The following is a 15,572-nucleotide window of genomic DNA, read 5'->3' on the forward strand; positions in this document are numbered from 1 at the left end:
AGACATTAGAAGGTAACTTACCTGTCTGGCAGTTTGTGCCAGACCAGTTGTTTGGACAGTTACAGATATATGACCCCTCAGTATCGATGCATGTACCACCATTCTGGCATATACTGCTGTTGATGCATTCATTGGAATCTGAGACAAACATAGTTCAAGTAAAACTTGGTATACTATGTTCATTAACTTTATTATCATTTTCTGCTGATGTTCTTGTTATTATTATTAGTAGTAGTTTTGATTTAGAATGCAAATCCTCATTAATTACTACATACTGTTTTGTTCTGTGAGTGTATTATTCAAATTAGTTGATATCTTACTATCTCCAAGAACAATTTGGAAGAGATTAAAAGATGTAAGTCACAAAACCATCTGCCTTTTTTAACACAGATGTCCAATTAAGATATTAAGATTAATTAAGATGTCAGTTAACATATGTCCAATTAAAGATTTTTGTATACTTAAATGTTCAACAATGAAATATCATAAAATCTGTTGAACAATTCTCCATCAAGATTTGAAAGGTCCTAGTTAGGTAAGTCCATATCTAAAAAGTCCTTGATACATAAGTCCATAGCTTCAGACAACAGTCACAGAAATGAAATTCACTAAGGCAACTAAATAATTGCTGCTTTTCTTACTTCCATTGCAGGTGCTTCCTGTTCTCCCAGGTGGACAGATGCATTCAAAAGACCCTGGTGTATTCATGCATGTTCCACCATTTTGGCAAGGATTTGTCCCAGAGCATTCATTGATATCTAAATGAAAATTAGAATATATTATTTTGTACCTACAAGAGCTCTGAGTGGCATTACCAATGCAGCAATGGAGTTAATGAGAGAGAGAGAGAGAGAGAGAGAGAGAGAGAGAGAGAGAGAGAGAGAGAGAGATGGATGGATGCATGATGGTAACACTATTGACCCCTACATGATTTTATAACACTAATCAAAATTCATGATTTTGAATCATAAGGATGTCATATTTGCACTGTCAATGTTGCAAAGATGAAAGATATAAAATCATTACATTATGACATCAGTGCAATGATGTGTCACATTTGGCATGTGGTTATAAACTATAGAGATTGCATGTTAAATGACATGTTTGTGATTTCTGGTTCTGCTTAAACAATAGACCTGAGCTAACCTGACATTGCTCAACTAGGCAGCTACTATATACTATTGAAGCAGCTGTAGATAGGAAGAAAAGAAGAGCTTGGAGCACATAGCTGCTACATTGTACTAGAACATAGAACTTATATATATATATATATATATATATGGGATCCCTTTACTAGACCATGTACCATATATAAATACTCTCTCTGCATAGAAAGGACAAGTCACATGTACAACCATCCCCCACCACTGAATCTCTTCCAGCCCTTGAGGACTAGACCACAATTCACAACTCAGAAACTGTTCATAGCCCCAATATTTAAGTATATAAATGTACTTGGCATTATAAACCTAGTTGCTCTGTGCAGTCACCATGGACTACCAGGTCTATTGTTACCCTTTTGTGGCCCTCTGACTGGAGTTGTAACTTGGAAACTACTGAGATGCCTAACCAGTGGAGCTGGGATAGCTCACTGTTTATGGTACTGGACAGATGCCAAACCAAAGGAGCTGGGGTAGCTCACTGTTTATGGTACTGGACAGATGCCCACCCAATGGAGCTGGGATAGCTCACTGTTTATGGTGCTGGACTCATGAACAGAAGGTTGCCAGTATGGTCTTCCACTGTTTGATCAGCCTTGATCCTCATTACTGATTAATCAGCCTGAATCCATGATGTGGATTAATCAGCATGGGTCTTCATTAATGTGTGTAATGTCACTCATAATCAAACTCATCTGAGATCTCAATGATACAAGCTTACAAACCAAATCTGATAAAAATTCTTATCAGAAATATGGATTCCATAGAGTTCACAAGGTCAGCCATCAAATGCATGAACACCTCATTAATATCCATGGATCTTTCTCATTCTCAAATCTGCCTGAGATCTTGAAAATATAAGCATTATTCTATGTTTGATCAGAAATATAACCTCCAAAGTGGGAATGAGCTTAACCAATTATATACAAGTATCACTGCAGAAATGACCAATCAGATTACCACAGTGAAGTACAAAATCATACCAAAAAAAGTACAGGAAACTTTCATTGTTGAATGACCTGACATTTGCTGACCATTCTTTCCCTTGGGTATTTATGAGGTATACTATGCTTTGAGAATCTTTTAACTTGTGTGTTTTGTCTTTTGTCCCTTTTGATGCAAAAAAATAAACTGATAAAATAGTTGTATGCACAATTGTGAATTTTCAGTGTGCACAAAATCTCGAAAGAAATTGGATCATCTCACAGTTAAAGTCCATGAGTTACCATTTCTCACAACAAATATATTTCTTATTCTTAGTTATAATTCCAATTTTTATAACTGAAATGGATTTCCTGAAATATGATTAGCTGTAAATGGTCACATGATATTGATCTGGAATTTTTTACACGTTGATAAATTCTGGGACTACTTTTGGTTTTTGTACTGCTTGCAATATAAATAAACATTGCAGACACATCATTGTGAAATGAATGTTTCATCTTTTAAATTTTTTATTCAGCAAATAAATACCCTTTTTATAATTTTTCAAATATTCCTTGATTGAAATACATAGTTTACAATTTGGCATTCATCTGGTACATAGTTGCACAAAATGACCGATTATGGTGATTTTGCAATTTTCTGTGGAGCTTTTTAGTTTTTTGAACAATTATATGACTAGGAGCTAAAAGAAATAATAGCAGTGATTGGAGCAGTTGAAGATGGATTTGACGATAATGCGACTGATTTTACAAATGCTGAAAATGAAACAGAGCAACAGAGATTGATAAATTCCCTCACACAGCACCCCATGACCTCAGTCACCCTAGCCGTCTACAACAACAACAATAATAGCGTGGGAACTGGGCCAGTCAATTTTGAGTCCACTGAGGGATATAAACCAAGATTCGAGAAATTATCTGAGGAGGACTTAAAAGCTGTTGAAATAAATCAATACCCAGAGGCAACTAAATGAAACACAAAATGGGGTATTGGTGTTTTCAATGGTATTTTGTAAAAAAAAATTATTATTTTAAATTTGTTTGCTTATTTAAAAAAACGTGTGGGTGCTGGTGGTATGGTGAATATTACCACTTACACAAAAATAAAAACAAATATTTATGAGAACATTATTCAAAGACTGAATAAAGTTTTAAATGGTAAAACTACCATCTCCACCGATGTGACTTAACACCTTTGAAATATGTATATAATAATCCATAAAGGTGATTGTTTTGCTAATTTAAATTATTTTGGATGTGTAGTCATTAATTCCTTCCAGCACTCCAGCACTCAAATATGCAACGCAACAAAACAAATGGTCGGTTTTGCAAGCAACTCTACATTTAACAACTGCACATTTAATTTCAGATTAGAAAATTGAAAGGGTCTTGTTAAGTATTAATGCTGATGAAAAAGATATAAAATGTTATTCCTGTTTAGGACATACTAAAATTAAAAAGGAATGTTATTTTTTATATGAAAATAAATGTGCTGACACCACGGGTAAGCATTGCGTAAGATGTAAAGTATGAAGTTGCCAAATAAACGTAACTTTGACAGTAGTTACATTTCATTTGACATTAGATCGCTGAATGGGTCTTCACAAGTATTAACGCTGTTGAGAATGATATAAAATGTTATTCCTGTATACAGTTTATTTAATTGTTACCTTTATGTTAGTAAGGGATAGCATCATTTTGTTCCTATTTCCATGTTGCTCACTGATAAAATCCAATATGATTTAATGTTTGATTGGAAATTTAATCTAGCACACTTGTTTGTTCCGCATCAGCTGTTATTATATAAGGTCATGGTCATCTGATGTAGCAGATGGGACAGACTAAAATTGAACAAGACTGTTGTAATTAAACTAAAGGTGTTGAAACCATCAGTAGCCATTGCCTAAGATGTAAAGTATGAAGTTTCTGAATAACCATAACTGTGACAGTAGTCAATATATTCGTGTGATTCTATACAGGCTATGTATTATGGGGCGATGTGAAGCAGCAAATGAAAGAAAAGTATGTACTACTTAAATTGGAATGCACTGTTGATGGAAAAAGTGGATTTGATGAAAGAAAGGATGAAATTGGAATTATAAGGATTAAATGATCATGGTTGGCTTTTTATCGATGTGCAAATTTTACCTAATCACTCACAAAGTTAACATAAAGTCCATCAGACTTTATTTACTTTGTGAGTGATTAGGTAAAATTTACACATCGATAAATACCCAACCATGATCACTCCTATATTATATTTTGAAACAAAAAAGAGTTTTTGAAGTAATTTGCATTTCTAAGTAAATCTGTATGTGAAATAAAATAGGGATAAAATCAGTCTGACATTGTGTTCATATTTCACCCAATCTAATATTTTATATGAAATAAAATGGTTATAAAACCAGTCTGACATTGTGTTCCTATTTCACCTAATCTGTATATGAAATAAAATAGGGAAAAAACCAGTCTGACATAACTGTGTTTATATTTCACCCAATATGTCTATGACATAAAATAGGGATAAAACCAGTCTGACATTATTGTATACATATTTCACCCAATACATGAATGAAATAAAACAGAGATAAATCCAGTCTGACATTATTGTGTTCATATTTCATCCAATTTGTGTATGATATAAAGTAAGGATAAAACCAGTCTGACATTATTGTGTTCATATTTCACCCAATATGTGAATGAAATAAAACAGATAAATCCAGTCTCACATTACTGTGTTCATATTCCACCCAATATGTGAATGAAATAAAAAAGAGATAAATCCAGTCTGACATTATTGTGTTCATATTTCACCCAATATGTGAATGAAATAAAATGGAGATAAATCCAGTCTGACATTATTGTGTTCATATTTCACCCAATATGTGAATGAAATAAAACAGAGATAAAACCAGTCTGACATTATGGTGTTCATATTTCACCCAACATGTGAATGAAATAAAATGGAGATAATCCAGTCTGACATTATTGTGTTCATATTCCACCCAATATGTGAATGAAATAAAACAGAGATAAAACCAGTCTGACATTGTGTTCATATTCCACCCAATATGTGAATGAAATAAAACAGAGATAAATCCAATCTGACATTATTGTGTTCATATTTCACCCAATATATGAATGAAATAAAATGGAGATAAATCCAGTCTGACATTATTGTGTTCATATTCCACCCAATATGTGAATGAAATAAAACAGATATAAATCTAGTCTGACATTATTGTGTTCATATTTCATCCAATTTGTGTATGATATAAAGTAAGGATAAAACCAGTCTGACATTATTGTGTTCATATTTCACCCAATATGTGAATGAAATAAAACAGAGATAAACCCAGTCTGACATTATTGTGTTCATATTCCACCCAATATTTAAATGAAATAAAACAGATATAAATCCAGTTTCACATTATTGTGTTCATATTCCACCCAATATGTGAATGAAATAAAAAAGAGATAAATCCAATGTGACATTATTGTGTTCATATTCCACCCAATATTTAAATGAAATAAAACAGATATAAATCCAGTCTGACATTATTGTGTTCATATTCCACCCAATATGTGAATGAAATAAAACAGAGATAAAACCAGTCTGACATTATTGTGTTCATATTTCACCCAATATGTGAATGAAATAAAACAGATATAAATCTAGTCTGACATTATTGTGTTCGTATTTCACCCAATTTGTGTATGATATAAAGTAAGGATAAATCCAATCTGACATTATTGTGTTCATATTTCACCAAATATGTGAATGAAATAAAACAGATAAATCCAGTCTGACATTATTGTGTTCATATTTTAGCCAATCTTCAGCTTATTAGGTCTGCAATAAAACTAACAGTGAACCCCAATTACAGTTAGATCCAATTACTTCACTTGATCAATACACACAGATAACCTTGAAAAAATATTGGATCTCAGTAAATTTGCTGAAACTTCACAAAATATTTTACTAAATCTCACAGCCATGTACTCTAAATGTATCACATGTATGAAGGCCTGAAAAGTGTTATATGGGTGTTAAGCAGACAACTAAATCATATACAGTAGTCCCCCTCTTGAATGTCCCTCTTGACCAGCGGCCACCTGCTTTTTATGGCCAGAATCCTTTGGCACCAATGAGTTTGTATTCAAAAACACTCCTCAAGAATGGCTACCCCTCTAATGTGACCAGTGGCCAGCATATTAGTACAAAAATGTAAAATGTTGCCATCACAAGTGGCCACTTTTTATTTCAAATGTATCCAGAACTAATAATTAATTCATATCATGATGTAAGGTAAGTAATCAAATTATCTCTATCACTGATACATGTTTCCCAATGTCAAGTTTCCATTTTTATTACAAATGTATCCAGAACTAATAATTAATTCATATCATGATGTAAGGTAAGTAATCAAATTATCTCTATCGTCGATACATGTTTCCCAATGTCAAGTTTCCATTACTGAAAGAAGTGTTGACTAAAGCACATGTAACACTAAGATTAATATTATATCATTGTCTATAAAAGCCGATGTTCACAGGAAATGGGCTCAACAATGTTATGATAGAATTTTGGGCTTCACACATCTGTCGAGTTCTTCGAATCTCTTTCATGATTACAACTGGACGTAATTGTCAAGATTATAACAGGATCAGCATAGGCTGAAAAAGGATTTTGTGCATTAACACACACACACAAACAGAAATTGAACAAAACAGGGTAACAGACTAAGACCAAAAAATAATGTGACAACACATTTATCGCTTCCTTTATGAAGAAGGCATTTCGTCCACCCTACAAAAGTTTCATCTACATAATTAAATTGCATACAGTAGGTAACATCCAAATAAATCATTACCAAACATTAACATGTCATCTTGTTAATGGAGACATTATTTTAGAAGAAAGTCGGTTATTCTACTCAGCGACATTGGGTGAGGTGGGGGGGGAGAGACTTGCCAAACAATGTTATGTAGAAAAGACTCGAATAAAACAATGTCGTAACTGATAAAGAGGTTACTCAGCAGCAGTGGGAAAATGGAGAAAATGGAAAGAAAATTATGTATGTACCAAGATTTAAATAACGTTTTTGAATGGTTTTACAATGTGCATGATAACAATACTCACTTGCATATCGTGCTTACGCCAAGAATAGGAATGATTAATGTACATGTATATTCAGTTGAAATAAGTCTATTATTATAACAAGAAGAACCTTTTAATAATTAATGTTACTTTTAAACGAAGATATTAAATGAAGATATTAAATGCTTTGGAGTATGTAGGTTTCTTACTATGTACATTACACATACTTCCCACAAAATATTTAGTCCCCCTCTGGAAAGGCCACCCATAAGTCCACTTTCCCGGTGCAGAATGGGTGGCCGTATATGAGGGGGATCACTGCAATTTAAAATTTGTCCATTTGATGGTGCAAAAATCAATATGGAAGAAATGATAAATGTATAATATTATGGTCTTAAACTAAGTAACAGAAAAGAGTGAAAGCCAACAACTTTTGTTGTTGTTGTTGTTGTAGGGTTTAATGCCATTTTTCAGCACAAGATAGGCTATACATGGTGGCCAGCAAAACTGATGGAAGAAGAACCCAGAAAACCCCCAGGAAGAACCAACAACCCATGAGAAGCTACTGGCAGGCTTTCTCATGTATCCATGTTAGACGAGCCTAAGACTTGAACCCACACAAATATTGAGATGGCAGTGATCCGTAATGGTGAGCACTTTAGACCACTCAGCCACTCAGGGCCCCAACAAGTTTTGTAAAATGCATCAAATAATTTACATCTCTGGAATACAAAGTGAAAATTTAAAAAAAACTTACAGTATTCTGATTAAATCAAGAAAGGTCCAATAAGTTCTATCACAAGTCCGATGAATAAAGTTCTTATTAATTCTGGTGGTGTTCCAAAATAGTTTCAACTTTAAATGTGTTGATGTGCTGTAGTGGCCTTTGATGTGGAGATGTACCAACAATCTTTCGATGAATCACAACAATATAATCCAAGACGTCCATGTTGGAATTGACTATAATTCCAAGTTAATGTCTCTCACAAGTTAGACCAGGTTATTGTATGGGGAATTCCAAAGTCCCAGACTCAGACTAAGACAAATATGTTTACATCAATAATAATCTGAATACTGAATCCACAATAATAGGGAAAATATTAGCCACATATTCTTTTGTCCACAAAACAGATGGTACTGGTCAGGTATAACAAGAACTTAATTTTGGACATGGTCAAATCCAAAATACAATTATATTTAACGTATAATCATGGAGAAAAAAAACTACTAAACAATACAAAATAAATATATATAACAATAATAATCTGAAAATTATATATATATATATATATATATATATATATATATATATATATATATATATATATATATATATATATATATATAACAATAATAATCTGAAAAATAAATATGTATAATAATAATCTTAAAAAGGTGGTAATATGCAAAACAGAGCTTACCACTTTCACAGTTAACACCAGTAAATCCAGGCTGACATTTACATACGTAGCTTCCAAAAACATTGAGACATGTGGATCCATTTGTACATGGTAGTGTCAGACACTCGTTGACATCTATAATAAGTTAAATTAAACATTCATACATTCTGACATTTTCTGAACCAGTATTAGGCAAGCAAATTTTATGTTTTAGACTTCAGTTATCTTATGTACACAGACATGCACTTAATTTTGGTACAAAATTATTCAAGTTCATCGTTTCACTTACTTTCAATATACACTTATTTACACTGGTGCGTTAATACTTTCCATATTCCATGTTATGTATTTTTATTCTGAGGTGTGAAAACAGAAATACTGTATGGCAGATACAATATATACTCACTTACAGAAGCCACGCCCAACTACAAAGACTCAGTTTCCATCACATAAAGCACCAGTAGACCAGGGTCTATACAGTTTGCTGGGAGTAATCAATAGAACTAACAACAAAGACCCCATAACTATGCATAACATGCTGTCAAATCAGGGTCTTTATTGTTTGCAGCTGGACAAGACTTCTAAACATGTTTACATGGTATTTTCTGCACTTATTTTAAACTGGCTGATCAGTTTAAGTGCAGAGATGCAGGTTAAAACATGTGTTGTGTATGTGTTTTTTTGTGCATGTTCAGTGTTTAGGTGTGAACACGGTGTTTATATGCATATATTTTCTGTTGTGTAAATACTACATATAACGGAGGGTCTCAAGGTAGATTAGTTCTTTATAACCAAATTAACCTCCTAAAATGAAGTTATTATTATTAGTATTATTTATTATTAATAGTGATTAACTGAATCAATATATTTATAATGATTAATACAGCATTAATATTATCAGTTTTAAGATATATCCACACTTATTAGTTTTTGTTCTTATCCCATTTGATGTGAAAATTGTAAGCTACAGAAAAATGTGTGCTTGTTTGCATTCTGGGCAACTTGCATGTTTACCATTTGCAAATGAACAACATGAAATGATCATAAGACCTATGTGTTTTATTGCTCTAATGAAATCTTATCCATTGAAATTGATCAAAAATAGCAAAGTCACCTTTATGATCACAAAATCTACAAAAAAAGTAGCTATAATGTCATCTCATGATTGATCCTCAAACTGAACACTTACCACTTTCACAATTTTTTCCAGTGAAGTTTTTCGGACAGGTACAATTGTAGAAGCCTGGAAGATTTTGACATGTTCCTCCATTCAAGCATGGGGTTCCAAGGCATTCATTGACATCTGTGTTAGTAAAAAAAATCGTATGTCATAATTTCAGGGCCTTTCATTTAAAAAAAGAAAGGGTCATTCTTGGTAACTTACATAGATTATATAATGTGAATAGACAGGCAATTAAAATACCATGATAGCAAAATTTGCATTGCCTAAATCTACTTCAGAAGAAGCTAGCATATACTGATATGTCATCTACTCTGACTGCATACAAGGACATGTCAACAACTTTGATAGTATACAATGACATGTAATCTACTCTGACAGTATACACTGACATATCATATACTCTGCCAGTATAAAAAAGACATGTTATCTGACAGTATACACTGACATACCATCTACTCTAACAGCATACAGTGACATGTAATCTACTTTGATGGCATACAATGACATGTCATCTACTGATGGCATTCAATGACATGTCATTTACTCTAACAGTATACACTGATATGTCATCAACTCTGACTGTATACACTGACAAGTCATCAACTATGACAGTATACACTGACATGTCATCTACTCTAAAAGCATAAAATGACATGTCATCTATTCTGACAGTATATAGGTGTTTAATGTAATAAATGATGTTTACACAAAGAATGGATTCCAGTCAGGGCCGGTTATGTGGGTAGGTTCAAAGTCAGTTCAATGGACATGCACACTAAGTTGGAATGACTATCAGCCAATCAGAGACAAGAGTCTGCTGCGCTGAGATAGCTGACAGCAGTCATTCACTTTACAAGTGATCAGAGCTGAGAGTGGTCTCTTTTTGTTTTCGTATCCTCCACCGCCCCAACTGCCACCTGCAGTTCTGTTACATCTGGGTCACCCATCACTTACAGGTCTTATGATTAACCTCCCACCAGCTTACTATTTCCACTATCTCTGGTAACCAGACCCCTCATACTAATTGGCTGCTCTTGCCGTATCTTCTCCAGTGGTATTCACCATCATTGGGCAGTCTGTCCCCAATCCACCTGACTTACAGACATAACAAGTTGTGGCGACTCTGCCTCAATACAGTGGCAATTTTGCCTTAACATATATGTCAATCAGTCATATTGGTGAGTCCACCTCAGACATCAGCAATTCTGCCTGGACATCAGTCATACTAGCAATTCTGCCTCATAGATAGGACATGTTGGCCATTCGACCCTGACATCAGTCAGACTGGTGATTCCGCCTCATAGTTGCTTCTCTACCATTTTACCACAACTAACCTCATGCAGTGGAGGGTGAGACCCAAGGAATACCAAAGATGTATATTTATGTACTGTTTTATAATGCTAAATAGTTGTTAATTAAAGAGTTTGAGATTACTTCTTTAGTAGTTCTTCTTATGCTATAATGTATCATATACACAGTTCACCTGTCATTCAGTCCAGCTAGTGGTACATGAGTGTTGGGTGAATGAGCAATTTCAGTTATGGTCCACCTGTCCACCATTCCATCTATTTTAGATTGTGTAAGCATAATCTGACATGTCATCTACTCTGACAGCATACACTAACATGTCATCTACACTGACAGCATACACTGACATGTCATCTGCTCTGACAGCATACACTGACATGCCATCTATCATAACAACATACAATGGCATGTTATTTACTCTGACAGTAAAATGGTTGAAATTTAGAAAGGTCATTTCTAATCTGGTAATACTGCATCAACCTATCACAAACAACATGACTTCAGAAAGGTAATTTCTGATCTGGTAATAGTGTGTCAACCAATCACAAACAACATGACTTCAGAAAGGTAATTTCTGATCTGGTAATAGTGTGTCAACCAATCACAAACAACATGACTTCAGAAAGGTAATTTCTGATCTGGTAATAGTGTGTCAACCAATCACAAACAACATGACTTCAGAAAGGTAATTTCTGATCTGGTAATAGTGTGTCAACCAATCACAAACAACATGACTTCAGAAAGGTAATTTCTGATCTGGTAATATTGTATCAACCTATCACAAACAACATGACTTCAGAAAGGTAATTTCTGATCTGGTAATATTGTATCAACCTATCACAAACAACATGACTTTACAAGCATGTTAACAAACTAGTCAATTCAAGCAAGGTCACATCACTATTATGAATCAATTTCAATCATAATCATTGAAATGATGGGAGAACATGATCATGCATGTGTATATTTGAAAATGGATAAACAATAAATTAAAAATATGGCTTACAGAGTGATAACAAGCTCAACCAATCAGAAGCAAGATCAACTCATTATCATGCATGGGGATCATGCTCATAATCAAATTCATCCAGGAGCTCATTATCATACATGGATTCTGATCATTATCAAATTGGTAACAGGGTCAGATGCAAAATCACCTCATTAATATACATGGATCCCACTCATTAATGATCAGAAATATGGCTTCCAGATGGGCAAAAAGCTGAGTGAGTGAGATGCAAGATGGGCAAAAAGCTGAGTCAGTGAGATGCAAGATGGGCAAAAAGCTGAGTCAGTGAGATGCAAGATGGGCAAAAAGCTGAGTCAGTGAGATGCAAGATGACCTCAATAGTAAGTATCAATCTTGCTCATTATTTCACTTGTCCAAGGTTTTTATGATATAAGCATATCTTAAATGTTTGATCAAAATCAGATTGGAATTATGGTCTCCAGAGACAGGTGATCTCAAACTCATATAATTAATTAAAAAAAAGACTAGGTGAAGGTTTATAATATTTTCTCAAGTGATGCTTCTATAAAGGATGTACAAAGAAAAGACAAAATACTAATTTATTTATATCATTTTAAGCCATAAAAAAATCTGTTATTAGATACATTTTAAATGCATGGATAGAGCAAATTACCAGAACCATGAAAACTGTTTAAGAACATTGTTAAACTGGTAAAGCAATATCCTTTAATTTTCATTCAATTATTACTTATAAGCACCAGAGGGGAATAAGTACTGTATATACTCATTTAAAAGTGGAGTTTAACTGCAAACTGCTCTGACACAGATCTGCCATCACAAAATGCATCAACAGATCTGAGTCAATGCAGTTTCTTAGGAGTACTTGGGATAATAAATAATGGACCCTGATCTGCCCATATCTATGCTGTATAGACAGCAATATACACATGTAAATATACAGTTTTTATCTGCATAAGGCCAATAAATTGTTCTCTACCTTTATCACATTGTTCCCCTGTCCAACCAGTAAGGCAGAAGCAACTGAATGATCCAGGTGTGTTGACACATGTGCCACCATTTTTACATGTTGAATTGTTGCTGCATTCATTAATGTCTACAGAACAAAAGAACATAATTAATAAAGATGGCTTCATAGTAATGATAAACATACTGACTTCAATTTTCCTTTACTGTGCTTCATGACCAAAAGTCAATGTGTTCCCATGTATTAACCTGTAATTAATACCAAATCAGTTTGGGATTTCTAAATAGACCACGTGCCCATCAAAGTGTGGCACATAACACACACAAGAAAAGCAAAATTGAAATACTACATTAAAGAAAGTCTACTTATAGATTGCAAACTCTGGGGAAAAAAGCATTGCTGCCTAACAGTTCCATATATCATATTGCAAACTCTGGGAAAGAAAGCAGTTATGCCTAACAGTTTCATATATCATATTGCAAACTCTGGGAAAGAAAGCATTTATGCCTAACAGTTCCATATATCATATTGTAAACTCTGGGAAAGAAAACATTGATGCCTCACAGTTCCATATATCATGTGCTAGTTAGATCCAATTCCAAAATGCAACAACACAGATCTGCCACTGCATAATGCAGGAGCATATCTGGGTCTATGCAATTTGTTAGGACTGTTCAGTGGAAGAAACAATGAAGGTTATATGCTGTCAGCATGTTTATTAATAGTAATATACATGACAATGCAAATATCTATCACATCTGAATACTCATGGTCATTGATTTTAACAAGATATTGCAAACTGGTTGATTAACAGCTAGGATCAGATTAAGGTTAATAGATAATCAATCATGCCAAATAATGAATCCTGAAATTGACTGATGAGCAAATTTTATACATTATAATTGAACCTTTATTCACGCACATACATGCATGCACTTATTTTAGGAATAAAAATACCAAATGGCCAGTGCATGCCTATTTACTGTTGTTATGTATATTTAATTTGTATTATTTTTATATTTAATTTGCATATTTGTAGATTTAATTTGCATATTTGTATATTTAATTTGTACATTTGTATATTTAATTTGCATATTTGTATGTTTAATTTGCATATGTGAATATTTAATTTGTATATCTGTATATTTAATTTGTACATTTGTATATTTAATTTGCATATTTGTATGTTAATTTGCATATGTGTATATTTAATTTGCATATTTGTATGTTTAATTTGTACATTTGTATATTTAATTTGCATATTTGTATGTTTAATTTGCATATGTGTATATTTAATTTGTATATCTGTATATTTAATTTGTACATTTGTATATTTAATTTGCATATTTGTATGTTACTTTGCATATTTGTATATTTAATTTGTATATTTGTATATTTAATTTGTATATTTGTATATTTAATTTGTATATTTAGTTTGCATATTTGTATATTTAATTTGTATATTTTGTATATTTAATTTGCATTATTTGTTGGCTTTTCTTAATGATTAAATGTTATAACTTTTTTATATTGTACTTGTCCATAATCAAGTTTATAATGTACCAAGCCATGACATTTTTATTTTGTAAGCAACAGAATACTTAGCCAAAATGTTCTCTATGATTGTGGATTAAATATTCAGATCATTGTCAATGGAGGTAAACATGTTTATTTGGGTCTGGGTCAAAGATGACAGATTTCCACTTTGAAATTCCTAAAGCTGTTGACAACATTGAATGTTTTACAGAGTAGACTGATTTACACCGGGGCTTAAATACTATATCCTAGGGTTACTTGAGAAAGTACTCATTCTTGCCTTAACAACTTGAAGGAAAATCAGTCTTATTGTTGTGTCCAGTTTTTCATTTGAGTGGATCAATTTAAATTAATTTTCACTGGAATTACAACACACAGTGGTAATATACTGTCTTTATGATGTACACAATGGTAATGTACATTCCTTATCATGATGTACATAATGGAAATGTACTTTCCTTATCATGATGCACACAATGGTAATGTACATTCCATACCATGATGTACACAATGGTAATGTACATTCCATACCATGATGTACACAATGGTAATGTACATTCCATACCATGATGTACACAATGGTAATGTACATTCCTTATCATGATGTACACAATGGTAATGTACATTCCATACCATGATGTACACAATGGTAATGTACATTCCATACCATGATGTACACAGTGGTAATGTACATTCCTTATCATGATGTACACAATGGTAATGTACATTCCTTATCATGATGTACACAATGGTAATGTACATTCCATACCATGATGTACACAATGGTGATGTACTTGCCATTTGATGACATATACAATATGCTATTTAGTGCCAATTTCCTTACACAGAACCAGCAATATTATTACATCTATACAAGAATTGTATTCATACAATGTCTTTATAACCTACAAGCATAATATGCAGTAATAAATTTAATATTAAGAATAACAAATATATATCATTGTAAATATTCTTTTACATGTGA

At 33.0% G+C, this 15,572-nt stretch overlaps 1 protein-coding gene across 1 annotated transcript in view; it reads right to left on the minus strand.

Moving 5' to 3' along the window:
• The window catches only part of LOC149798748 (uncharacterized), a 337,174-nt gene that overhangs the window by 86,467 nt on the left and 235,135 nt on the right, over positions 1-15,572 (minus strand). Inside the window, exons 64-68 of the mRNA XM_089957621.1 lie at positions 13,064-13,180; positions 9,795-9,908; positions 8,627-8,740; positions 642-758; positions 22-138 (exon numbers count right to left, since the gene is read on the minus strand). Of these exons, the coding sequence (XP_089813747.1) occupies positions 22-138; positions 642-758; positions 8,627-8,740; positions 9,795-9,908; positions 13,064-13,180 (579 nt within the window). The remainder of the gene's footprint in view (positions 1-21; positions 139-641; positions 759-8,626; positions 8,741-9,794; positions 9,909-13,063; positions 13,181-15,572) is intronic.

The sequence above is a fragment of the Sinohyriopsis cumingii genome, chromosome 5 (genome assembly GCF_028554795.1).
Source record: "Sinohyriopsis cumingii isolate HCF-2022 chromosome 5, ASM2855479v2, whole genome shotgun sequence".
Lineage (NCBI taxonomy): Eukaryota > Metazoa > Mollusca > Bivalvia > Unionida > Unionidae > Sinohyriopsis > Sinohyriopsis cumingii.